The sequence below is a fragment of the Tachyglossus aculeatus genome, chromosome 18 (assembly GCF_015852505.1).
Source record: "Tachyglossus aculeatus isolate mTacAcu1 chromosome 18, mTacAcu1.pri, whole genome shotgun sequence".
NCBI classification, from domain to species: Eukaryota; Metazoa; Chordata; class Mammalia; order Monotremata; family Tachyglossidae; genus Tachyglossus; species Tachyglossus aculeatus.
Genome location: NC_052083.1, coordinates 31,483,701 through 31,510,641, shown reverse-complemented (window position 1 = coordinate 31,510,641; position 26,941 = coordinate 31,483,701). Strand labels below are relative to the sequence as shown.

Sequence of the window (26,941 nt, the reverse complement as noted above, 5' to 3'; positions counted from 1 at the left end):
AACTCGCCTGACGTGGGCAGACAACGCCAGGGTGACCAAGTTGAGAAGCAGGGAGAAGGCGTGGGATCAGGGTGCCCAGTGACCCAACAGTTCAGTTTTCAGCTAGCCTGCCTCCAGTCCAGCAGAGAAGAGGACGCCTGTCTGTCCGTTCCTTTTCCTCTCAGGGCCCAGGCTCTCTGCCTTCAGCCACCAACCCTGGCGGTTCATGTTGACGCACGTGTCCGATCGGACCTTTGGGAGCCGTGGAGCGAAGGGGGACATTGCTCTATGTTCAAGCCTACTCGGTGACGTTTTGCCAAACGGCTCTTGTGATGCCTTTGTGTCACGCGTGTAATATTCTGTGCATCTCGGGGGCCTGCCATTACTCCAGGCTTCCAGTGGCCACCCTACTTGGACTCACGAGAGAAATCACTGAATCGCTACGAGGCCTAGTAGAAAGCGCCCAACAACAAGAGTCGGGACACCTGCATTCTAGTCCAGGCTCTGCCACCCCACTGCTCTGTGACCTTGGGAAAGCTGCTTCACTTCTCTGTGCCTCCGTTTCCTCAATCATAAAATGAGGATAACATAACCTGTTCTCCTCTCTTAGAGAGTAAGCCCTGAGCGGGACAGGGCCCTTGTCTGATTTGACTATCTTGAATCTACCACAGCGCTTAGAACAGTGCTTGACCCATGCGAGCTTAATAAGTACCACCATTCTTGTTGCTGACCTCTACTACCAGGCTAGTTCTTTCCCAAAAGATTCCAGTGAGGAAAGAGAGGGACCCAGAACAAAGGAGGAAGGATGTATGTGTGTTGTGTGGTGAGGGAGGAGGAAGGACACTTCCTTTCTTTAAATCTGAGAGTCAAAATAGCTCAAAGAGGTGCCCATTTTAAAAGGGCTTTATTGCAGGTTCTTCTCTCACTTGCAATAATCCAACTGGGGCGGGCTGCTGAAACTCAGAGGTTAAAAGCACTGTATAAATACCTACAGATATCTGCAGTCGAAAAACTCCAAATTCAACTATGGACCCTGGAACTGGGATTTCAGAAGCAGAACATCCAACACAACCAGCTCTCTTCCAGTTCTCTTTTATTAAAAAAAAAAACGTGTAACCGAAAGAGGCCGGACCACTTAACTAAGAAGCAAACCAAATCCTTTCTAAGAATTGATTTCTTTGAAACATTGTCAGGTCTAGTGATGGACTAAACCGGCTCCATTTAAAAAAAGAGAAAAGATACCAAACATAACAATCAACTCTGAGAAACACCAACCCATGAGGGAAGATGCTGACTGAATGCCCAGATTTCCGGGAGATGATGATGGAGATGGAGGACTGACTCAAAAATCACTGCTGAGGGGCAGGTGACCTAAAGTTGGCACTCGGAAGAAATCCGCCGATGCCAGAAGCTGCCAGCGCATGACCCAAGGTTAATAACTTGAAAAGGCGAAGGGTTAGGGCCAGGATCAGTGCTCCAGCTGGCTGAAGGGAGAGTATAAACAGCCTTGTCGGCTTCTAGTTTTGAGCTCTCAATGTACCTCCGCTGATAACTGACGATTCTCAAACTCTCAATTTTGCGCATGCGTCGAAACCATTCAACGACACGGTACTGGCAGCGAAATAAACGAAACTGTTGCCTCCCGGGCACCCAGCACGTTAGACTCCAAACAGGCAGGAAATGCCTTTGCCAAGGACCACTTTGCCCCTGGAGAGCTGCACTTCTGTCTTGCCACTCTTGCAAGAACTTGTTAGAGCTCATAAACCAGCCGGGCTGGTTGAAGGGGGGTGGGGGGGGCGTGGATAACTTAGTGTGTGATATCTACAACGCTTAGCACGGCATCAGCCTCAGAATTCAACAGGGGGAAGGAGGAAAGGGGATGAAAAGCGAATGTCAACATCTGAAACGGAAACTTCTCCAGGGCCTGGGGGTCTCTACATTTCACCCTCCAGGACTTTAAGGTCTTCCAAGAGTTCTCGGGCTAATTTCTGCAGGTCCGCATTGCGACTCTGGGACAATACGACAATACGCTGGAGGGGCAGAGAGCCCCGCAGATCAGGGGCTGACTTGGAGAAGACTTCTGGTTCTAGAATGACAGATTGGACAAGTCGCAGGGTATGGAGACACACTTCTGGATCTGGATCTAGAATGGGGAGAAAGAAATGTTTCCGATTATAATTGCCATCTCCGGTGAACACCTAATCTCTTTTTGCTGTCAAAGTAAAATGTCCAGTGCCATTAGAAGAAAGATCTGGCTGACTCCTGAATACTCAGCAAATATTCCATCACTGGATGTCATGCCGGGTCACAATTTCAAAACACAGAGGAAAGGCCAAGAATCTTGAAGCATTATCATCATCATTTCACTGACACTCTATGAGTGCATATTTTGTATCAGATAACTGCCACGACCTGAGGTTCAAACTATGAACAAGTGTACATTTCAGAAGTGACTCGGTAGAGCTCCATTTTCCAAATGGTTGCTCCACAAGTGCTGCTTAAAGAGATCTTTGAACAAAACAGTGTGTGCTTCCTCCATGAAGAGCACTGCACTAAGCACTTGGGAAATCAGTCAATCAATCCATCATATTTACTGAGTGCTTACTGTGTGCAGAGCACTGAACTAAGCGCTTGGGAGAGTACGATATAACACAGTCAGTAAGCAGTTTACCCGATCACAATGAGCTTACAATCTAGAGGGGAGAATGCAACAGAATTGGTAGACAAGATCCCTGCCCGGCAAGGAGTTCATATCATCTTTTAAAATACATTTTAATCACTGCATAACAATCAATCAATCAATCAATCAATCGTATTTATTGAGCGCTTACTATGTGCAGAGCACTGTACTAAGCGCTTGGGAAGTACAAATTGGCATCACATAGAGACAGTCCCTACCCGATAGTGGGCTCACAGTCTAAAAGGGGGAGACAGAGAACAGAACCAAACATACCAACAAAATAAAATAAGTAGGATAGAAATGTACAAGTAAAATAAATAAATAAATAAATAAACAGAGTAATAAATATGTATTTATTAATTAAATTAATTAAATAACAGTCAGCTAGACTGTTGGGTGGTCGGAATAACTGTCACGGTGATTACAGAAGATGTTTAACTGAACTGAACTATGGTTTTTATTAAGTGCTCATTACGTATCAAAGCACTGTGCCCAGTGATAAGGAAGAGACAGGATAATCAGACTGGGCAGAGTCCAGCTTTCTTCTGAACTTCTAAATCTTCCCGCAACTCTCGAGTAATTCTGCAAAAGTCTCTGACTTGTTTTCTGATGAAGTTTCCCAAGAGTTGAGCGCTCTGCGGAGACAGCTCCAAGCTGTGGAGGAGTTCACCAAGACTGCTGTACCCTGCTCTGGGTGACTGGACGCCAACGCGCAGATAAGTTTCTTGGTAAATTCCCAAGAGCCGGATCGGTGAGGGCGGATTCAGAACGATGGCAACCGAAGTATCTTGAGGCGGTGGAAGGGCTGATGAATGAAGGGTTTAAAAGGCGAATGGGGGCAGAAGAGAAAGGTAGCGGGAGAATCTCTCCCGACAGGCATTGCCGGATGACGATCTGGCATCGGAGGGAAGGAAAGCAAATGCTATGACTATCGCTAAAGGATGCTTGTACTGGATGAGTAGACCTGCTTAAGGGGACAGAAACTATCCACCTACAGCTCTCTAACTCCCATTTAGTCGCCAGCTCTCGGGTCCACCCCAGTGTTCAAGTGCCTGGCCAGGACGAAACTCGGCCCTCCTTGACAAGAGAAGCAGCGTGGCCCAGTGGGTAGAGCACGGGCCTGCAAGTCAGAAGGACCTGATTTCTAATCTGGCTCCACCACTTGTCTGCTGTGTGGCCTTGGACAAGTCACTTCACTTCACCTCAGTTATCCCAACTGTAAAATGGGGATTAAGACTGTAAGCACCACGTGGGACATGGACTATGTCCAGTCCAAGTAACCTGATCTACCCCAGCAATTAGTACAGTGCCAGGCACAGAGTGAGCACTTAATACCATTAAAAAATAAGAAAAAGAAAAAGATCCCTTGGGGATGACATGGGCATGGAGGGAAGTGGCTTTTCCCCCCATGCTCATTAAGCCCGCTAGACTAGTCTTCTAGTCTGTGAACCCGCTGTTGGGTAAGGACCGTCTCTACATGTTGCCATCTTGTACTTCCCAAGCACTTAGTACAGTGCTCTGCACACAGTAAGCGCTCAATAAATTGAATGAATGAATGAATGAACCACCTGCACGCAGTAAGCGCTCAATACGTACCATTGATTGTTTACACTCCTTGGCAAAATTTTTTGGAGAAAAAAATCTCCTTTAGACTTGCCCTCTTTCCTCTTATCGCCTGCTTTTTGTTTCTCATCTATTTGACTGCTCTCCACTGCTTAGCTCTAAAAGTCCCCCAGGGGTTCTCTGTCCTTTACTTCTCCTGGCTCCTTTCCCCCTACACCTCACCTTCCATGCTCTGCTCTCTAATGCCAACCTACTCACTCTACCACTGGCCTCTTGCTCCCACCTGCCAGGAACTCCCGCCCATTTCCCATCCGGCAGACCGCTGCTCTCCCCATCTTCAAAGCCCTTCTGAAATCACATCACCTCCAGAAGGTCCCCTCCCGGCCCTATTTCCCCTCTCCCCCACTTCCACTTCCACCTCACCTAAGCATCTGGGTCCTCCTCTCCTCCCTCCCCACAGTTACTCTTTAGTTCAAATATTCAAACTCTGCTGCCTCCCCATACCTATAGTGTTTTTGAATACCTTTTCTCAGCGGCTATTTTCCATCCTGCTAGAAGAGGAATAAAACCGATCATTCTCAACCGGGGGATTGTTCAGATCATACAAGATGGATGCTACTGATTGGTTATGTGTAAAAGAGATAGAGGATCTTTAGCCCTTTTGAGTACTTTGAGCTACCTCTAATTGTAAGCCCGAAACAGAAGATTGAATTCTGTGAGTGGTTTACCTACAGTGGTTTACCTCCTTGAGGGTGGGAACTCTACTGTACTCCCTGAAGTGCTTAGACCAGGGCTCTGCACGGAGTAAGCGCTCGGAAAATGGTATGATTGATCGATCGAAGAGGGAGGAGGGCAGTACTTGATCCGAGCAGGAGGGCGGGCTCAGGGAAAAGAGAGATGGTGGTTGCTGATGCAGCCACCACCACACCCTCTAGCTCCCTGGACCCCTCGTTTCCCCCGGGGTTGCTGTCTCCTCCGGGTTGAGTGCCGGGCCGCTGCAGGGGGCTTCTTTCTGACCCGCTCTTGTTCCTGCTGAAGCAGACCATGACGTTGCTGACCGAAGGTTTGGGCGTGTCTTCGGCTGAAGTTGGGGTGTGTGTCTCTGGACACCTTGCTTTCGGGCAATCAGGCAATCGATCGATGGTATTCAAGGAGCGCTTACTGCGCTGAGGGCTTGAGATCCCTGTCCTCAAGGAGTTTACGATACAATCAGTCCATGGAATTTACCGTTTACCATGTGCAGAACACTCTATTCATTCATTCATTCAATCGTATTTATTGAGCGCTTACTGTGTGCAGAACACCGTACTAAGCGCTTGGGAAGTACAAGTTGGCAACATATAGAGACGGTCCCTACCCAACAGTGGGCTCTCAGTCGAGAAGGGGGAGACGGACAACAAAACAAAACATATTAACAAAATAAAATAAATAGAATTGTAAATATGTACAAGTAAAATAAATAGAGTAATCAATCTGTACAAACATATATAGAGGCGCTGTGGGGAGGGGAAGGAGGTAGGGTGGGGGGATGGGGAGGGGGGGAGGAAGGAGGGGGCTCAGTGTGGGAAGGCCTCCTGGAGGAGGTGAGCTCTCAGTAGGGCTTTGAAGGGAGGAAGAGAGGTAGTTTGGCGGATGTGCAGAGGGAAGGCATTCCAGGGCCAGGGGGAGGACGTGGGTCGGGGGTCAACAGTGGGAGAGGCGAGAACGAGGCACAGTGAGGAGGTTAGCGGCAGAGGAGCGGAGGGTGTGGGCTGGGCTGTAGAAAGCTACTTTACTAAGCGATCGCAAGAGTATGATACAACAGAATAGCAGGCACGAGGTCACATAACGAGCTTACAGTCCAGATGCAGTCGGGGAGACAGACATTACAATAAATGTCAGATAGGGGAAGCAGCAAATAGGGTCTCCCTCTCTTTCTCCTTAACTCCAGGAAAAACATAGGACTCTGTTGGTGGCATTCATCTCCTAGGGTGGTGGAGATGAAACCGAAGAAGGAAAATTTCCAGCTGAGTATTAGGTAGCAATTGAGCTCTATCTGACTGTGCTATTCATCCTTCACGAGAATTTGGGCACTTCCCTTTACTAGATCAATGAATCACCCAATCATCAGTATGTACTGCATGTCTTCCCTGCGCAGAGCCCCAAAATTTAAATGCAAACTGTAGGTAAACCACTCACAAAATTCAATCTTCTGTTTCGGGCTTACAATTAGAGGTAGCTCAAAGTACTCAAAAGGGCTAAAGATCCGCTATCTCTTTAACACATAACCAATCAGTAGCATCCATCTTGTATGATCTGAGCAATCCCCCGGTTGAGAACGATCGGTTTTATTCTTCTTCTAGCAGGATGGAAAATAATTCCCTTGGACGGCCCTTTGCCAGTCCTCAATTTCATTATGGCCACTTCTCACAAGAGAACAGAGAAATGACAATAGAAGCATTTGCCGCATCCTCCCTGTTGTCTACTTCCCCGGCCCCTTGAATTCAGTCACTTCTAGGCTAGCCGGGTGATATTTTGTCTACAGAAGGCCCCCAAACGAATACGGGGCCCGAGCTGTAATCCGATCACGGCGTGACTTTGTATCTTTCTCCCAGTCGGCGGACGCACTTCTTAGCCTGGCATTTTTGCCGCTGAAATCATCTGGGAGGGTGGGGGAGGTTGCTAGCCGCTTGCCTGAGCTAATGGACCGGAACAGAATGGGTAATACAAGCCTGACCACAATTAGAAAACACTGTTGCAATTTTAACGAGGGAATGAAAGAGTTTGGCCGTGCTGACGTCCCCCCGGTAACTAACCCGGGCCCTCCTGATGTCACCGGCATTCAGTCCCTGACAAAAGCTGCTGCTGAAGCAGGCAGATCTTTTGGGTCACATCTGTCACCGGTGGCCCCCTCCGGACCAACGACTCCCTCTTCACTGCGCTGGGGCAATTGTGTTACGTGAGTGATCGACAGTTTAGCCCTGGTTTGGCTCTGAGAGTGGCTCGAGGTTGGGGGAGGCCCACCCCGCTCCCCCTTCCCACAGTGGGCCCGGGAGCTGTAACAGTTACAGAGACAACAGTAGAGAGCTCCCAATGAAATATAATAATAATCATCGTGGTATTCCCTAAGAGCTTACTACGTGACAGGTGCTGTACTAGCACTGGGGTGGGTACAAGCCAACTGGGTCGGACAAAGCCCCCGTCCCACATGGGGCTCACAGTCTTAATCCCCATTTTACAAATGAGGTAACTGAGACACAGGGAAGTGAAGTGACGTGTCCAAGGTCTCAAGGCAGACACGTGATAGAGTTGGGATTAGAACCCAGGTCCTTCTGACTTCCGGGCCTGTGCTCTGTCCATTAGGCATGCTGCGTCTCAACTGGAGGCACTGGGGAGAATCAATCAGGCGTCAATCAGAGGTTCTTACTGAGCACTTACTGTGTGCAGGGCACCGTTCTAAGTGCTTGGGAGAATACAATACAACAGAGTTTTGGGGGGTTTGTATGGTATCTGTTAAGCACTTTTTTACGTGCCAGTCACATTCCCTGCCTACAATGAGCTTACAGTCTATGGAGATTAGACTGTCATATTAATATAATAATATAAAATAATTAATATAAATAAATACATTACAGATATGTCCATAAATGCTGCAGGGCTGATGGGGGTGAATTCCAAGTGCTCAAAGGGTACGAAGCTAAGTGCACAGATAAATTATTCAAAGTATCTGCCCCGCCTGGGGCTCACGATCTGGCTCATCCCCATTTCACAGATGAGGAAACTGAGGCCCAGAGATATTAAGTGACTGGTCCAAGGTCACACACACAGGAGGCTAGGGGTGGAACTGTGTCCTGGGCTCTTCTCACTAGACCAGGGTCCAGCTTTACTTGATGGCCAAGAGAGAGAGCTGGGCCTACCGCCGGCCCCCCCATTTGGCCCCTACGTGCAGAACTCGGTAGCAAGAAGCAAGACAGGACCTCAGACAACGGGGTCCGGGGATGCAGCCCGCCGGCATCAAAGCACCGTCCGTCCCGTCAAGCCGCCACCAGACGGGGCGGGTGAGGGGAATGGATGACGGCAAGATACCCCCACCAACTGCTCTGGGGTCGACTGAAATGGAGAAATTGAAGAGAAGGTGGACAGAAGAAACACAATGAAGGCAGACCTCAATCCATCTGACCCGATACTAACAACGGGGTAACTCTTCTGGCACGAAGACTTGGGTTAGACCGGGAGGGAGGAGACAGAAAGATGAACAGTGCCGCTGCGTAATGCTGCGGAGAGCAAGGGCGACAATGCAGTGAAAAGCCATCTTTACTTATTGAGACGGCTTTTGGTTCCAGATAATGTCGCTGATGGGGAGACTGTATTCACGGGTGGGCGATTCACAGGGAGAATCCCTTATACACTCGGACGTTGTAGCCGTGAGAAATCCAGTTATTCGCCTCTGTTGGCTGGCCCCTGGCCACTGCGCAGACACCACCGAGTAAGTGGAGAAGTGTCTATTCTACATGCAGCAGGTCTTGTGCTTGAACTGCTTTAGTGGCAGTCGTAAAGGTTGACACGGAGCCATCGCACTCTCGGCCCTGGTCCCTCTCAACACAGAGATACGTGCTGCGAGACAGCTGGCGGCCCTGGCGTACACCCATGGCGTGGAAGGAACTGTCAGTCACACACTGATCTTGTCAGCCACCCCCCCCACATACACTGATAAAACTCTCACCACCAGTACTATCATCTTTGAGCTCAGAGGAGAGCTAGTCATGCCCCACCCTTATGACTATCACAGAATTGTTTTAAGTCTCAGTTAGTGAGAGTCTAGAGGTGCTGAGATACAATGCCCCTAGACTTCTAGGCTGTTCAGGAAAACTGCATTCCCGCCCACCCACCCCCCAAAAAACCCGACCACAACAACAACAAAAAAAGCAAAGGTGATGAATCAGTCCCTTATATTGGTGCCCAGTTCACAAGATAACTCACAGGCCTTAAAATGCATTATTTTTATTATTTTTAAATACCCTTAATGCTTGTGAGGCTGGATTTCTACATTGTAAACACACATGTAAATTGCCAAAGTAAATCCCTGAACAATGGGCCAGTGGATTTAATTACAACACTCCCAAGGGTTATTTCCACTGATTGTTAATCGCACTGGGATACGTTGGCATCCTGATTTAACAAAACATTCCAGGGGAAAAAAAAAACCCAACAACAATTTCACTGCTCACTTTTTCTGGTCTCAGCTGCTTTCTCTATTCCCAGCACACCACCTATCTTCTCTCGGTTATCACTTTCAACATCTCTGGGTCTGTTACACTTGCTAGATTGTACACTCCGAGGGCAGAGATCACCCCTATTAATTCTATGATACTCTCCCAAGCGCTTAGCACAGCGATCTGAACCCAGTAGGCCCTGGATGAATACCACCGATGGATTGATCTGAAATACTTTATTAGAAGTGCCAGCTTTTTACAGACAAGGGGCTCCAGGTATTCTCGTCACTGTGAGTAACTGGAGTGCTGTTCTTGTCAGGAGTTGTTAGATCCTGACGTCTGATGTGAAATAGGCCAGGCTCTGAAACTTACAAGTGGAATGAAGCGCAGACCAGGGCATTTCCAAAACCACCCCACGATGACGCCGATTGGCATAGCCAACTGACCCAGCCTTGGGTGGGTGAGTAAGTTTCCCTGGCCATTGGCAGCAAGGATTCACTGTTCTTTGGCTCCTGTCCCTTGGGTTTCTGGATCCCACCGGCTTAGGGAGAGCCTCGGCGGCAAGAGCTGAAAGGCACGGTGACCTTTGTTCGAAGGACCTGACCAAACTGGACTGTCTCGAGCCCAAACGAGACGCCTCAAATTGCCTAGGGTAAACTTGGTTTAGCCTGAAGTGCCCGGTGAAATGACATCAAGGGCATGTCTTTGAAACTTGGGTCTCCCGTCATTTGCAAAGGCCTCCCCTCTAGGAAATAAAGGCATGCGGAGGAGCATCGTGACCAGGTAGAAAGGGTCTAATCCCAGCTCTGCCACTTGCCTGCTCTGTGACCTTGGGCAAGTCACTTAAATTCTCTGTGCTAGGGTTTCCTCATCCGTAAAATGGAGAAAAAATATCTCTTCCCCCTCCCCCTCTTAGACCGGGATCCCTGAGTGAAATGGGGACGGTGTCTGACCTGATGATCCTAATGCTTGGCACACAGTAAGAGTATGACATTTGTCACAATGATTGCGGCTATGCTTCTTCTATGCTTACTTCATTAAGTCACCCTTGGTCCTTCTAAGTCCCAGAATGCACCCAGCCTTAAAGGAAAAAAAACAAGAAGACCCGTGCCGAGAACAATTCCAACAAAATCCAAAACCAAATATAAGTGGACTGCTGCTACTACTACTACTTCTACTACTACTAATATTTGTGGTATTTGTTAAGCACTTACAATGTGCCAGGCACTGAACTAAGCCCTGGGGTAGATACAAACAAATCGGGTTGGATACAGTCCCGGTGCCCACATAGGGCTCACAATCTTAACCCCCATTTTACAGATGAGGTAACTGAGGCACAGAGAAGTTAAGTGACTTGCCCAAGGTTATACAGCAGGAGAGAGCTCACCTCCTCCTGGAGGCCTTCCCAGACTGAGCCCCTTCCTTCCTCTCCCCCACACCCCCCTCTCCATCCCCCCATCTTACCACCTTCCCTTCCCCACAGCACCTGTATATATGTATATATGTTTGTACATATTTATTACTCTATTTATTTATTTATTTATTTATTTTACTTGTACATATCTATTCTATTTATTTTATTTTGTTAGTATGTTTGGTTTTGTTCTCTGTCTCCCCTTTTTAGACTGTGAGCCCACTGTTGGGTAGGGACTGTCTCTATATGTTGCCAACTTGTACTTCCCAAGCGCTTAGTCCAGTGCTCTGCACACAGTAAGCGCTCAATAAATACAATTGATGATGATGATGAAGTGGCAGAGCTGGAATTAGAACCCAGGTCATTCTGAAGAGAAGCAGCATGGCTTAGGAGAAAGAGCACGGGCTTGGGAGTCGGAGGTCATGGGTTCTAATCCCGGCTCCACCACTGATCAGCTCTGTGGTTTGGGGCAAGTCACTTGACTTCTCTGTGCCTCAGTCACCTCATCTGTCAACTGGGGATTAAGACTGTGAGCCCCAGGTGGAACAACCTGATTACCTTGTATCTACCCAGCTCTGCCACTTGTCAGCTGTGTGACTTTGGGCAAGTCACTTAACTTCTCTGGCCTTCAGTTCCCTCATCTGTAAAATGGGAACTAAGACTGTGAGCCCCATGTGGGACAACCTGATCACCTTGTATCTTCCCCAGCGCTTAGAACAGTGCTTTGCATATAGTAAGCGCTTAACAAATATCATTATTATTATTATTATTACCCCATCGCTTAGAACAGTGCTGGGCACATAGTAAGCACTTAACAAATGCCACCATTATTATTCTTCTGGCTCCCAGGCACATGCTCTATCCACTAGGCCACACTGCTTCTCTATTACTACTACTAGTACTACTACTGATACCGCTAAGACTGTTACGACGAGCCCGGCCTTATTCACGTGACCCCAGCTCTCTGGATGATGGCAACGGAGAGGGCAGCAATAAGTCCCCAAGGGTTGTGGGGTGCAGGAGGCAGAGGGGAACCCCCAGTCCTCCTTCAATGTAGGGTGGCAGTTGTCTATGCTCCCCCCAGTGAAGTTGCTATCTAAGCCGCATTGAAGAGAGCCAAGTTGGGAGTGGAGCCACAGCTGTCTCTTCGGCAATAAACGGGCTTTGGAGTCAGAGGTCACGGCTTTGAATCCCGGCTCCGCCACCAGTCAGCTGTGTGACTTTGGGCTAGTCACTTCACTTCTCTGGGCCTCAGTGACCTCATCTGTAAAGTGGGGATGAAGACTGTGAGCCCCACGTGGGACAACCTGATCACCTTGTAACCTCCCCAGCACGTAGAACCATGCTTTGCACATAGTAAGCGTTTACTAAATGCCATTATTATTATATATTGTATAATATAATAATGACCAGGTTGAGGTCATTACCAACTTGTCACGCCTTAAAAAAGAAATCAACATTTCCCCTGAAGTAAAAGGTGCAAAAGCTATGGGACATTGAAGGTGATGAGTCATCTTACTAAAGAAAGCTTTTCTGGGTTAGTTCTGGAATGAAACAGGTGGAGAAAGACCAAGGACCTTCACAGGGGGCTGAGAAGAATAAGGAGAAGGCAGCATGGCCTAATGGCGAGAGCTTGGAGAGTCCGGAGGCTTGGGTTCAAATCCTGGCTTTCCCACTTGCCTATTGTGTGACCGAGGGCGAGTCATATAACTTTCCGTACCTCAGTTTCCTCATTTGCAAAATGGGGGCAAGATACCCACCCTCCCTCCTTCTTAGACCGTGAGCTCCCTGAGGGACAAGGGACGGCTTCTTCTCTGATTATCCAGTACTTACTCCAGCGCTCGGTAGATAGTAATCAGCTAGGAAACGCCACAGATAATTTATGAGAATGGAAAGGACTCCTTTCTCGGCCCCAAAAATGCAAGGACCCATGGGGACAAACCCTTGAGGAATAAAGCAGTTTCTTTACCCAGCGATTAGGTTAAAAGGACGGGGAGTGTTTCTACTGGCAGCTCTCCCATCGGCCGTTTCGGTCATAAATTCATTTCAGGGAGCTGGCCCTTCATTTCTGGGGCGCCCCGGCAGAATGTTTCCCGTCCAAAATGAAAAATCTCCAAAACTACTCGTGCCTGTGGCTCCATTTCCCCTGGGGCCTGTCGAATTTATGGATCTGTTCCAAGTCACCACAGTCACACCGGACACAGTGCTCGTCCTCTCTCAATTAAATACGATGTGGCTGTCCGACTCCCCAAACTCTCTGATATTTTTACCAGAATGACCCGTTTTGCTCTTTTCTTTTCTTCACCGTTTTGAGAAAGTTACTGCTTCCACTCGGGGGGGTTAAAAGAATGCTTTCTCTTATTACGGGATGCCACTGCTGAGGTATCTTGGGTTGTTTTCATTAGCCCATGGGCTTCTAAATTCTGATGGCCCTCCAGCAATTGCTTTTCCTCTTCTGAAATCTCAATGCATCACAACTTCTGCGGCGCTGAAACTCAGAGTATAGACATCGTGCCCTTAAGCCAGAGGAAGGGGAAGTGATGGGACCAGCATGTGATTCACTCCCTCTCCAAAACGTAGCTCATGGGGCCAATGGGTCAGCTCTAATATATGTGCTGAGCTTGAGTCATATCCAATTCCGTTCCAATTCAACACGTTAGAACACTTTCCAATAAGCAGATGTGGATGATCACAACCGAAATGCTACTGCAAAAGATGTGATCCTCCCGGTGAAGAGTCCATCTACCAAAACGAAGATCCGATCTGGGGATCGCAATCTAGAATGTGGGCTTAATTTATAAATGCCCCCCTCCACTTGGCCATGCAAATTAGCTTACGCTCATGGGCCAAACGCTTAAGCCAGGCTGCCTAAAAGAATATCACTAGCTCTGCTTCTTTTACCTTCTTTTGGCTCGACTTTCACTGAGAACTTGCATTTCTCCGTGAGCCCCGGCTGTATTTGGCTAAATGTAAATTCAAGCCGGAGCAGGGTGGTCAGGCAGGTAGAGAATTTTTCTAGATTTTCCCCTCCCTCCCCACACCAGATAATTCCCTCTTCATAACTGATATAGCCTTTAAGAAAGCTACCTTTTCCCCCGTTTCTTGTGAAAATAGGAGTAGACTTCTTTCGGGGGCTTTTTTGTTTTTGTCCACCCCTCTCAGGGCTCTAGTACACATAGTTAGCAAGTCAAACTATATTTAAAACAATCTTCTGTCACAGTTACAGCCCTGGATAGTTTGCATTCACACATGACAGTCAAAAAAATAATTAGAAACATGGCAAACATTTTTATCTACACTGGCCAAGAAGCCCAGCAAAGTAGATGATGCGAAGGAGCAAAGTCATCGCTCGGTCTGATATCCCCCACCAAAAATGGGCGTGAATCTGGGTTGAAGCTCAGGATCACACCGAGTTGGGTTGCCAAACTCGATCCCGCTCAATGGGAGTGTCCCCAAAGGCCCTGACCTAATCCCACTTCTCTTCTCACTATCCACCCACTCCTTGGGAAAATTTAACAAATTCTAAACGGACGATTCCCGTATTTGCTTTCCCACGCTGGACCTCTCCCCAGGAGTTCCACCCCGTGTCTCCCACCATTTTCCCACTGCACTGTAGCTGTCGAGAGACTCATCACTATCTCAGATTTGCTGGGGCCCACACAGCACACCTGATCACAGTTAACGTAACCTACGCGGCTCCGTCCGGAGACAGAATACGTCTGAAAAAGACTCACATCGTTTCTCGTCAAGCAGAGACATGGTGAATTCATACCAAAACTGCATTTCCTTGCTTTCAACTAGAAAACTGTGTTACGTTTAAGAAGTATACATTAGGTAAAGATATGGGGACACTTCTCGCATTGAACTGTACAATTTAGGCTTTGCCGTTGAGCGTTCACGATACGCTGGCACACTTAATGTGGGTGTTATTATTTTAAAATAAAATCCATATTAATTTCATTGGCCTGAACAGATAATAAATGATTTGAATCCATTAGGTTATTTCTTCACTCCGCAGGGTCTTCATATTGAAAATAAAACCAGTTGGTTTTAAAACTACAACACTGCCAGGAAGAAAAGTATGCCTTAGCCCCTGAGAATGAATTGGTCGCCCAGTACTTTGAATTTTGACTGTTAAATGTACAACTCGGCTGAGACTGCTTTGCTGGGGAAAATGCTTCCCAATATGGTTTCCAAAACGGGCTCCGGGTAAACAGACACAAGCCAATTGTCCCAACACAAGGATGGGGTAGGAGATGAAGGATGTGGCTTATTTCCCGTGTCTGCTACTGACTCCCTATATAATTGCGGTATTTGGTATTTGTTAAGCGCTTACTATGTGCCAAGCACTGTTCTAAATGCAGGGATGGGCAAATCACTGAAGATCTTCATTGGTGCCTTGGAACCTCTTCTCGACAGAGGGGAGCCCTGAGGATTGGAATCATTTTTAGCTACAGCTGCCTGCCCTCATCCACCTGACAAAAAAGCACTTGGGCGTACCTATAGCTTTGTCTTTCCCCCTTCAAGAAAATCATGGGTAAACAGACCAAATGCTCACATGCCACTGGAAAATAGATAGTTTTGCAGATTCCTATATTATCTCTGCCAAATGTTTTTAATAGTATTTGTTAAGCGCTTACTTTATGTCCAACACTGTCCTGGGAGCTGGGGTAAGATCTGAGATCATCAGGATAGACATATTCCCTGGCCTACATATGGCTCAAGTCTAAGTCGGACGGGGGGCAGTGTAAAGATTATACACTGGTCCCCGTCCTCAAGAACGTTGTAAAAATCTCTGTGAGCGTATCGAATCAATCAACGTGGAATATCTACTACAAAATGCAGCAGTAGAAACTAGGTCACATTCCTCTAGACTGTAAGCTAGACAACGAACATGTCTACTATCCTTGTAACACTGTACTCTCCCAAGTGCTTAGTACGATGCTCTGCACCCAGTAAGTGTCAGTCGATACCACTGATTCATTGGGTAAACGACTGTGAGTTTCTTGAGGGAGGGATCATGTCTACTAATTCTTCTGTATTCTCCCAAGGACTAAGAAAGTGCTCTGCACACCATAAATGCTCAATAAATACCGTTGATTCATTGTCTCCTACACTAGACTGTACGGTCCTGACCATAGTAGTTGCTCAATACACACTACCCATCAACAGATGTGGGATCCCAAACTGGTGATGGAATCTCACCTTCCACTTCTGACCACAGAGCACGAACAACCCTGAGATTGGGGCAAAGGCAGAGAATTGTGCTGAGCTCCATTTCATCTCCCCAGATTTTGGCGAGAGAGAGCGAGCGAGCGAGCGAGCGAGAGAGAGAGAGAGAGAGAGAGAGAGAGAGAGAGAGAGAGGCAGCAGAGGGAGAGAGAGCAAAAGAGACACCAATTATATAATAATAATAATAATGACATTTGTTAAGCGCTTACTATGTGCAGAACACTGTTCTAAGCACTGGGGGGGTGGATACAAGGTGATCAAGTTGTCCCACGGGGGGCTCACAGTCTTAATCCTCATTGTACAGATGAGATAACTGAGGCTCAGAGAAGTTAAGTGACTTGCCCAAGGTCACACAGCAGACATGTGGCAGAGCCGGGATTCGAACCCAAGACCTCTGACTCCCAAGCCCGGGTTCTTTCCACTGAGCCACGCTATCTTCACAAACAGACAGTGCTGCCACTCAGGGCTGCAATTTACGGTTGCTACGGTTCTGGTCATTTCTAGTAAGTCCAGTAAATCCAGTCATTTGACCGAGCCCAGGAGTAGACACATCCTGAATGTAAAGTTTCCACTGGCGCTTAGTGCCACAAGAACTTGTGCCGCCTGGTCTTCTAGTTGTGCCAGTGAAGAGAGGTATCCCCAACTTGGCTGTTCTCTGGACCATATGGAAAGCCACCCAGCCCCAAAGCTGCTAAACCAATTTCCTCATCACAGGACCCTTAATTCACAAGCACACAGTTTTTAACGATTAAGTACACAAGTCCTTCACTACTCCGTCCTTTTTTCCCTTTGGCATCTCGGCTATTTTGCTAGGCTTCTAACCCCACCCTACGTTTCAGGGGACTCGGTTACTTATTTAGTCAAGAAAAATAAAAGCAAGTCATTGTGGGTTGGCAAGGAATGTACTAGAGAAAACACAGCAACCAAGTCCGAGTATGAAGATCTTTGTATCTTTCTCCACACCCGTCCTCCTATAATGTGGGGACGTGTGTACTAGAGAAATCCCACGTTGAGGGAAATGCACACCGTTGCACTCAGCCATTCCAATGTTGTGTACATGGCCTCCACCCTCTCTCCACAACAGACTGGCCAAATCCCTAACCTCACTATTTATATTTTATTTTATTTTATTTTGTTAGTATGTTTGGTTTTGTTCTCTGTCTCCCCCTTCTAGACTGTGAGCCCGCTGTTGGGTAGGGACTGTCTCTATGTGTTGCCGACTTGTACTTCCCAAGCGCTTAGTATAGCGCTCTGCACACAGTAAGCGCTCAATAAATACGACTGATTGATTGATTGGTTCTACGTGGACCCTGCCGGGCAGGGAAGAGCTGAGATCGGCACTTCAATCAATCAATCAGTTGACTGTATTTACTGAGTATTTACTAAGTGCAGAGCACTGTACTAAGCGCCTAGGAAAGCACAATACAACAGAATTAGCAGACATGCTCCCTGTCCATAAGAAGCTTACAGTCTAGAAGGGGAGACAGACATTAATAGGAATATATAAATAAATTATAATTTACAGTTTAAAGATTTGTATGTAAGTGCTGTGGGGTTGGGGGGCTGGGGGGAGAATATCAAGGGTCCAAAGGACTGGGCACACAGACAGTGCAAAAGGGAGAATGAGAACCTAAAGATTCTCTGGTGAGAGGAGGTCTAAATCAATCAATCAATCAATCAATCGTATTTATTGAGCGCTTACTGTGTGCAGAGCACTGTACTAAGCGCTTGGGAAGTCCAAGATGGCAACATCTAGAGACAGTCCCTACCCAACAGTGGGCTCACAGTCTAGAAGGGGGAGACAGAGAACAAACCCCCGGGACCCCCAGTCCTGGGCCCCAAGTGATCTCCCCCGCCCGGTCTCCATGGCTGGTCTCCTCTCCCTCACGTCCCACCTCCGGGCCCTCCCACCCCGAGGGGGGCATCGCCCCCCATCCCCAGGGCCAAGCTCCCCTTGTCCCCGGGAGGAAGGAAAAGAAGGAGAACCAGGGGGCTTGAGGCCCCCCACCCCTTTTGTGTTTTTTTTTTCCTTTCCTTCGTCGCCTTACTGGTACACAGGCCCAATGGAGAGGGTAGGAAGAAGAACTGATAGTCCTAGGCAGGCCAGGGACTCCCATTCCGGAATGTGCAGTGTGGAAGGAACTGCCACTGGGGCTCCCGGTCCTAGTGCAGGCCACTCAGGAGAGCCAACCTACTCACTAGGCTTCACTCTGGTCTCTTGCTGTCGGCCTTTAGCGTGCACCCTCCCTTCAACCTAGAATTTCCCTTCCGGTAGATCATTACTCTCCCCTTCTTCAGAGCCCTTTTGAAATCACATCTCCTCCAAGAGGCCTGCCTGGATTCCTCTCCCACCTCCCCAGCCAGTTTTCCTTCCCTCCTGCATCACCCATTCACTTGGGTCCTCATCCTGTGAGCACTGAGGTCCTCGCCCAACCCTACCCAGGCTCACAGCACTTACAGATCTTTATACTCCTTTGCTTCTTCTACTGGGAATTGACTTTAATGTCTGTCTCTCCCGCTGAACTGTAAGCTCTCTGAGGGCAGGGGGCCCTTAGAGGCAGCGTGGCTCAGTGGAAAGAGTACAGGCTTGGGAGTCTGAAATCACGGGTTCGAATCCCGGCTCCGCCACTCGTCTGCTGTGTGACTTTGGGCAAGTCACTTCTCTGGGCCTCGGTTACCTCATTTGGAAAATGGGGATTGAGACTGTGAGTCCCATATGGGACAACCTAATCACCGTGTATCATCCCCAGCGCTTAGAACAGTGCTTTGCACATAGTAAGCACTTAACAAATACCATCTTTATTATTATTATTATACTAATTTTATTGTATTTTCCCAAGTGCTTAGTCCCGTGCTCTGCATATGGGAGGCGCTCAATAAATACTACTGGCCAATTGATGAGCGTTTACATCGAGGTTTTAGTGATTCCAACTCAGTGGTTTTTCCTCAGGTTGCTTCAATTACTGAGTTACTAGTCCTGCGTGGGCGACAGTCCTGCCGACTACGTGGCTCTTTCCCCTTTTAGACTGTGAGCCCACTGTTGGGTAGGGACTGTCTCTATACGTTGCCAACTTGTACTTTCCAAGCGCTTAGTACAGTGCTCTGCACACAGTAAGCGCTCAATAAATACGATTGATGATGATGATGATGATGACAGTGAACAAGACATGATTTTTGGCACTGGGGTTTACTTTAGTTTTCCCGAGCCTTTTAAGAATGTAGAGGAAGCAATCAATCAATGATATTTACTGAGTGCTTACTGTGTTAAGATCAGTACTAAGTGAAAGAGTTACAAGTTCAAAAAATAATTCTAATTGTGGTTTCGTTAAGCTCTCACTATGGGCCAAGCGTTGTACGAAGCATTGAGGAGGATACCATATAAGCAGATCAGACCAAGTCCCATCTGAGGGAGAGGGAGAACAGGTGTTTTGTCTCCAATTTTCAGAGGAGGAAACTGAGGCACAGAACTACTTGCCAATGGTCACAATAGCAAGCTGGTGGCAGAGCTGGCTCTAGAACCCAGGTGTCCTGACTCCCCGTCCTGCAGAAAGGAGAAAGTCGTCTTTCCACCAGGCCAAGCTGCCTAGATTCAAGTTTAGATTCTAAACTCCCTGAAGGCAGGTAACCTGCATTTTTCCTCTGTCGTTTTCTCCCAAGAGTCCAGCACTTTTTACCACTGACGGATCGGATTATTCCTTGGGAGATTTGGGGGGATTCGGCAGTGGAAGGAGGAGGTGCTGAACAGTATCCAGGGTGTTCTAGAAGATAATTATTAATAACATTTGTTCACAGCTGAGGGGTTTAGAAATCAGATAATAAAGTAATTAGCTAGATCTTAATAAACCTATTCATAACATAGGCGATAAAGACCCAAATCTTTCACTAGCGAGATGAATGCTCAATGACATCTTTGCTTTAAAAATAATCTAGAAACTCCTTCTAGCAAAATTATTCCAGGATTTGTTGCTTACAGTAAAGTGAAAAAAAATGTCATTAATGTCACATCAGTGATCTGTGTTGGAGCCATAAAACAAGGAAAGTCACAATTGTAAAATGAATTGCATAACAGAGCAGTAGCTACAACACCCTGTTCCAACCAAAAGCATTTTAAGTTGTTTCCTGGCATGCTGTTAGAGTCTTGGAATCGAAGACATACGGTTCGTACAGTCTGGAAATCATTCTTTTCACAATTTTATGCAGAGGACCTGAAAACAGGATCTACTTTTTTTCCCACCATAAGCTTAACTTTAAAAAAGAGGGCTATGCCTGGGAATACAGGGCTATTTTTCCCTTCAATGACACAAAAGTATCAAATCGGCACATTTGGCTTTTGGGATGGCACAGTATGCAATAATCCGAACCTATCCCTTTTCGAAACACAACATTAATTAATTATCTCCATGGGGAGTAGAAGAGAAATTTCCCCCCTCGCTCTGTTCTCAAGGCAGCATGGAAAAGAAGCTGTGCTTATTAAAAAAGAAAAACTACCCCCTGATTATCATATTTGCTTATTAGATTTTCGGAGTTCAGCAGAAATCCATCCAAGAATTCTTGGGTGCTTCAGAAATTTCTCTAGTTGGGTAGGGACCGTCTCTATATGTTGCCAACTTGTACCTCCCAAGCACTTAGTACAGTGCTCTGCACACAGTAAGCGCTCAGTAAATACGATTGAATGAATGAATGAACTTGCCAGGGCTACAAACTCAAGATAAATTACAGATCCAAGACCAGACACACTTGATGAGAGGGAGTTTGTCTAATGACCTACTTATTACTCTGCTGGGCAAAAAGAGTTCAAATATGAATACAGGCAAAAGACTTTTCCTGATTTCCCTTAATAATAATAATAATAATAATAATAATGGCATTTATTTAGCGCTTACTATGTGCAGAGCACTGTTCTAAGCGCTGGGGAATTTACAAGGTGATCAGGCTGTCCCACGTGGGGCTCACAGTCTTCATCCCCATTTTACAGATGAGGGAACTAAGGCCCAGAGAAGTTAAGTGACTTGCCCAAAGTCACACAGTTGACAAGTGGTGGAGCCGGGATTTGAACCCATGACCTCTGACTCCAAAGCCCGTGCTTTTTCCACTGAGCCACGCTGCACATGTTCTTCTTGTGTAACTTTCCTTAAAGCAACTGGGAAACGAAAATTGACATGTTTAGTCTCTTGTGAGTTTTCACTAGAGGACAAGTCCCTTGCCTGCTGTGTGACCTTGGGCAAGTTGCTTAACTTCTCTGGCCCTCAGTTTCCCTCTCTGTAAAATGGGGATTCAATACCTGTTCTCCCTCCCCCTTAAACTCTGAGCTCCATGTGGGGCAGAGACTGAGTCTAATCTGACTGCACTGTATTTACCCTAGACCTTAGCACAATGCTTGGACCATAGCACAGATTTAACAAATACCACACCAGCCTTCCCTGGGGAACGTACTAAAGTACAGATTTCTTGCCCTCAAGGAGTATAAAATCTAAACTGGAATCCAGCCATCTTGGCCGAATGGAAAGAGGATTTTTTTTTTGATGGCATTTGTTAAGCACTTACTATGTGCTAAGCACTATACTAAGCGCTGGGCTAGATAAAAACAAAATCAGGTTGGACACGGTCCCTGTTCCACATGGAGCTCACAGTATTAGTTCCCATTTTACAGATGGTAACTGAGGCGCAGAGAAGTTAAGTGACTTGTCCCAGGTCACACAGAGGACAAGTGGCAGATCAAGAATTAGAACCCAAGTCCTGATTTCCAGGCCTGTGCTCTATCCGCTAGGTCCTTCTGCTTCCTTTCCTTTCGCCTCTCCTCCAAGACTAAAAGTCAGGAGATTGGGTTTTGATCTGCCACTTCATCATCATCATCATCATCAATTGTGTTTATTGAGCGCTTACTGTGTGCAGAGCACTGTACTAAGCGCTTGGGAAGTACAAGTTGGCAACATATAGAGACAGTCCCTACCCAACAGTGGGCTCACAGTCTAAAAGGGGGAGACAGAGAACAAAATCAAACATACTTGCTTGCTGTGTGACCTTGGGCAATTGCTTAACCTCTCTGGGCCTCAGCTTCCTCATCTGCAAATTGAGGATTAAATAGATCACGAGCTCCGGGAAGGACAGGAACTCTGAACAATCTCGTAACTTCATATCCATCCCAGTGTTTAGCACAAAGTAGGTGCTTGATAATTTCCACCCTCCTTCTTTTCTCGCCTTTCACTGGGGCCAATGAATGGAGAGTCCTTCCTTTCTCCCCTACCAGGATGCTGAGTTTGCTGAAAACAAAAGGATTCCCTCACTCTGTCTTTAGTTGTGCTTAGGTTCTACAAACCTGGCGTTTCTGACCTTCCTCCAAAATACCAACTGGCTTCTCCATCAACAATTGTAAATTAAATATGCCCTTGGAGCATATTCCCTATTAATATGATCCTCGAACTTGTAGGTAAATAACCCCGATATCTACTTCTCTGTTCTCTCAGGGCTGTCTGAAAGGAAGGATACATTCCCAGATGATCTGGGTGGTTGTTTTCTTCAAGCTACAACCATTCAAGATACAACAGTGGCCTAGATGTTAGACCGATGGAAGGAGAACGGAAGAACATTTGGACCCTCGGGCTACAGGTTGATAATGAAAAGTCCATAAGAAGAATGACCTCCTATTTAATCTCTTTAGCCTCTCTATCCGAATCCGCCAATAACTGTGCACTCGGAGATGTAGTATATTGTGTTCTTATCGCTCGACTGGCAGTATGGCCCAGTAGAAAGAGCCCAGGAACAGGAGGCCCAGGGTGTAGCCGAGCCTTCGCCACTTGCCTGCTTTTTTGGCCTTGGACAATAATAATAATAATAATGATGGCATTTGTTAAGCGCTTACTATGTGCAAAGCACTGTTCTAAGCGCTGGGGGGATACAGTGTGATCAAGTTGTCCCACGTGGGGCTCACAGTCTTAATCCCCATTTTTACAGATGAGGTAACTGAGGCTCAGAGAAGTTAAGTGACTTGACAAGGTCACAAAGCAGACTTGTGGTGGAGCCGGGATTCGAACCCATGACCTCTGACTCCAAAGCCCGTGCTCTTTCCACTGAGCCACGCTGCTTCTCTCCAGACTGTAAACTTGTTGTGAGCAGGGAACATGTCTACCAACTCTGATATACCATACTCCCCCGAGCACTTAGTACAGTGCTCTGCACACAGCATGTACTCAATAAATACCATTGAGTGATTGACAGACTGATTCTCAATTTCCTCATCTGGACTAAGAGGATTAAATACCTGTTCTCCCCCCCTCTCAGACTGTGAGTCTCATGTGGAACTGGACTGTGTCTGATCCGATTACCTACCCCAGCATTCAGCCCACTGCTTATCACATAGTAAGTGCTTAATAAATAACGTAATTATTATGAGCAGAGTGCATTCCAGCAATGTTATCGGCTCATTTGGAACACTGGCAACAAGTGTCAAGCCGGGCACCTCCTCGCTTTCGTAACTGAAATGCCCAGCTTCCGTACTATAAACGTCCCCTCCTTCACACTTGCCCAGGGAGACAAACAGCTGCTCAGGAAATGAGTTCTTTTTCCAGTTCTGCTCTGACCGAAAGGTTGACTGAGAGAGCTGGGGAAACTCAGCACGCCTTACGTGGAATTCCTTCTTGGTAACGAGTCAGAAGTCGGGTCTAAGCAGAGAGTGGAGGTGAACTATCGGATTTCGGCTGCTGGCCTGGATAATTCCAGTCCCCTCCCCACAGACCTCTCCTTGTGATCTTTCTTTCATTTAATTATGAGTCCCGGCTGGTTCTTCTCTATCTGAAGCCAAGCCCACACCTGCCTAAATCCCAGACAGCTTTTCCTGATGGCAGAGAAGGACCCCGCCACAGGGCTTTTAACAGAAGCACAAATGACTCCTTTTTACTGTCAGCTGCCAGCCCATTCACAGAGCCTCTGAGGAAGCCATCTCAACTTTCACCTTTTTCTGAAGAAGATATAATTCCTGTACTGATTAAGCACTTACAACGAGCAGAGCACTGTGTTAAGGGCTGGGGTAGCCGTAAGATGACCAGACTGGGTAAGAGGGAGGAAGAATTATTTTATCCCCATTCTACGGATGAGGAAAATGTGGCACCGAGAGGTCAGATGACTTGCCCAAAGTCACATGGCAAAACAGTGGCAGAGCTGGGACTAGAACCCAGATTTTCTGACTTCCAGACTCTAGCACTCTCTCTCTGGTGCTAGATTGTGAGTTCTGCATGGGATAAGATATCTGATCTGATCTTCTTGTACCTACCCCGGTGCTTAGCACATAATGAGTCCTTAATTACAATGCCATTATTTTAACCATGGAAATTTGTAACAGGAAAACTGAGCAAATAGAAAGACTGCTATACAAAGGATTTCTGGCAGGTTTGTTCTTGTTAAAAACAGTGCCTGGATACAAAGAATACTGAATTAGGCTTCTGCAGGGCAGTGCCTGATGTAGTTGAATCTGAACCTGCAAGGGCACCGGACAGAGGCAATCTGATCGATTCTGGGACTCTGGAATTCAATTATTGGCATGTTTGTGGACAATAAAAATAAACAAAATGGAGTGAAGAACTAACCAAAGCAAATGGAGAGTAACAGGAGCATCACCATTCATTTTCATAGTCGGAAGTTAGGATACAAGGTGAAATTCAAATCTGTGTTGCGTAAAATGGATAAGAAATGAACTCGCTGTGACAGTTCCAAGACCTAGAACCTAAAACTGTTCTTTCTTAAAACCATCTGATCATAGGTCAGATACTTTCCACTAACATGTCACGATAATTGGAAAATCTGTGGGTACTGTCTTTGCACTTGCGATTATCGGATGCCCAACGTCACATACATCAAAGACTTGACTGCGGTTCAGAGGCAGAAAACAGCTTGATGCCACTCGCCATCTGCGTTTCAAAAACTTACCCTTCTATGAGTGAACCACGAACAAATCTTAAGCAAATTGAATGTAATCTATAGAGAGCAGTTCTGAAAAGATTTACAGTCATAGCTTTGGGGATCTTACTGCCACATAGGTATCTTTTAAAATCCAAAAGAACTAACATATCTCAAGTAGAGACTTTAATTTCTATTAGTGCAATCTATTTGACTATTGCACTTTTTATGTATGTGTATTTGTGTGTATAAATATATACATATATATATATAGAGAGAGAGAGAGAGAGAGAGAGAGAGAGAGAGAGAATATAGTTCAGTAACTTTCTTACCGCTCAACAGCCACCACAGCAAAGAGATGAAACCTGGGCTCTCACTTAAGTATTTCAAGCCTTTCAAATTGATGCTCACGTTGTACAGAGACATCAGCATTAACCTGAAACGGGAAAGACAAAGACGTTATGTAGAAGAGACTGCCTACATAAAGCATAAAGTTATATGGTTCATCAAAGTAAGGCTAAGAGAGGAATAGGCACATTCCGCAGCTTCATGAATCCATACTTATTCGTTGGATTTCCATGGCATCTTTAATTGCCCTTTATTCCCCCGAGATCATTAGTCACAAATAAACAGATACTTGGAAGGGAAAATGTTCTCCTGCCTTTCTTTCTCTTTTCCCCTGCCACTTGGACAGATTCCTCCTTATTCACTAAGCGCTTAGTACAGTGCTCTGCACACAGTAAGCGCTCAATAAATACGACTGAATTAATTCATTGGCACTAGAGGCAGCAGCTGCAGGGTTGCGGACTGTCAGCTCCTTGAGACAGGGATTGTGTCTGCCAACTCTACTGCGCTGTATTCTCCCAAGTACTTAGTACAGTGTCTGAACACATTAAGTGCTCAGCGAATACCACTGAATGGTTGGCCGCATTCAATCCAGAGTCCCTTGGAGCTTTGTGTGTGGCCCGGCTGGGGACGTTGCTCTGGAGCTTTTTGGACGGCCCTCCGGCTGGGTGCTGTTGCTGCAAACCACTCTAGCCCAGGCTAGGGGTTCAGCTGCGAGGGAGGGGGCCCCAGGCCCAGGACAACTGGAGAAACCAGAGTGGAAACCTCTGGGGACAACTGCCCGGCACAGTCCCATCTGCCTGGATCCCTTTCTGTTATGAAGATCCCCATCGTCTCAGGAACCACAGGGTGGCCTCACGCATCAGACCGGCTGGCAAGGGTATAAAGGTTGCTAGCGAGGTCTTGAATCTTTTTTGTCTCGATTCTGTGTTGAATGTGACCAGGGGCCCACGGATTCTGACCTCTAGGACTCTCTGTTCTTCTCACTACCTCTGGCGAAAACACCGGCATATTGTGCTCCTTCTGCGCCCTTGCCACGTCTCTCACACCACTGGGGCAAAGCCAACTGTTCAACCAATAACACTGCCCGTGGGCCTGTGCTCTGAAACCAAAGAACTGCCCAGGCAAGGAATAATGCGGACCCAAAGCATACACACTCATGAGGCTCCCGCTGAAGAAATGCACGGTGCCAAACCCCACATATTGGACAAGACTCCTAAGCACCGGGCTTCAATAAGCTTCTATGTCTTCCATCTTTCAGACGATGAGGAGAAACTGTGCTTAACCTCAATAGCAACTATGATTAACCACCTTCAAAGCATTATTAAGGTCACATCTCCTCCAAGAGGCCTTCTGCGATTAAGCCCCTCTTTTCCCCGGCACACTCTCCCTTCTGTGTCGTCTAAGCACTTGAATCTGTGGCGAGATGTCTTATTTGGACATCTGATATTTGTCCCACCTCCAACCCCACAGCACTTATGTACAGATCTTTAAATTATTCATTATATATTATAGATTGCTTATTTATTCATAGTAATGTCTGACTCCCCCTCTAGACTGTATGCTCATTATAGGCAGGGAATGTGACTGCTAATTCTGCTGCATTGAACTTTCTAAAGTGCCTTTTGGGTGGCTTTGGGCAACTCA

The 26,941-nt window shown here is 46.8% G+C and overlaps 1 protein-coding gene across 1 annotated transcript in view; it reads right to left on the bottom strand.

The window, feature by feature from the left end:
- Positions 1-1,059: 1,059 nt before the first annotated feature.
- The window catches only part of LOC119940285 (heat shock transcription factor 2 binding protein), a 54,378-nt gene continuing 28,496 nt past the window's right edge, over positions 1,060-26,941 (bottom strand). Inside the window, exons 7-8 of the mRNA XM_038760460.1 lie at positions 25,282-25,385; positions 1,060-2,122 (exon numbers count right to left, since the gene is read on the bottom strand). Of these exons, the coding sequence (XP_038616388.1) occupies positions 1,914-2,122; positions 25,282-25,385 (313 nt within the window). The 3' untranslated portion in view covers positions 1,060-1,913. The remainder of the gene's footprint in view (positions 2,123-25,281; positions 25,386-26,941) is intronic.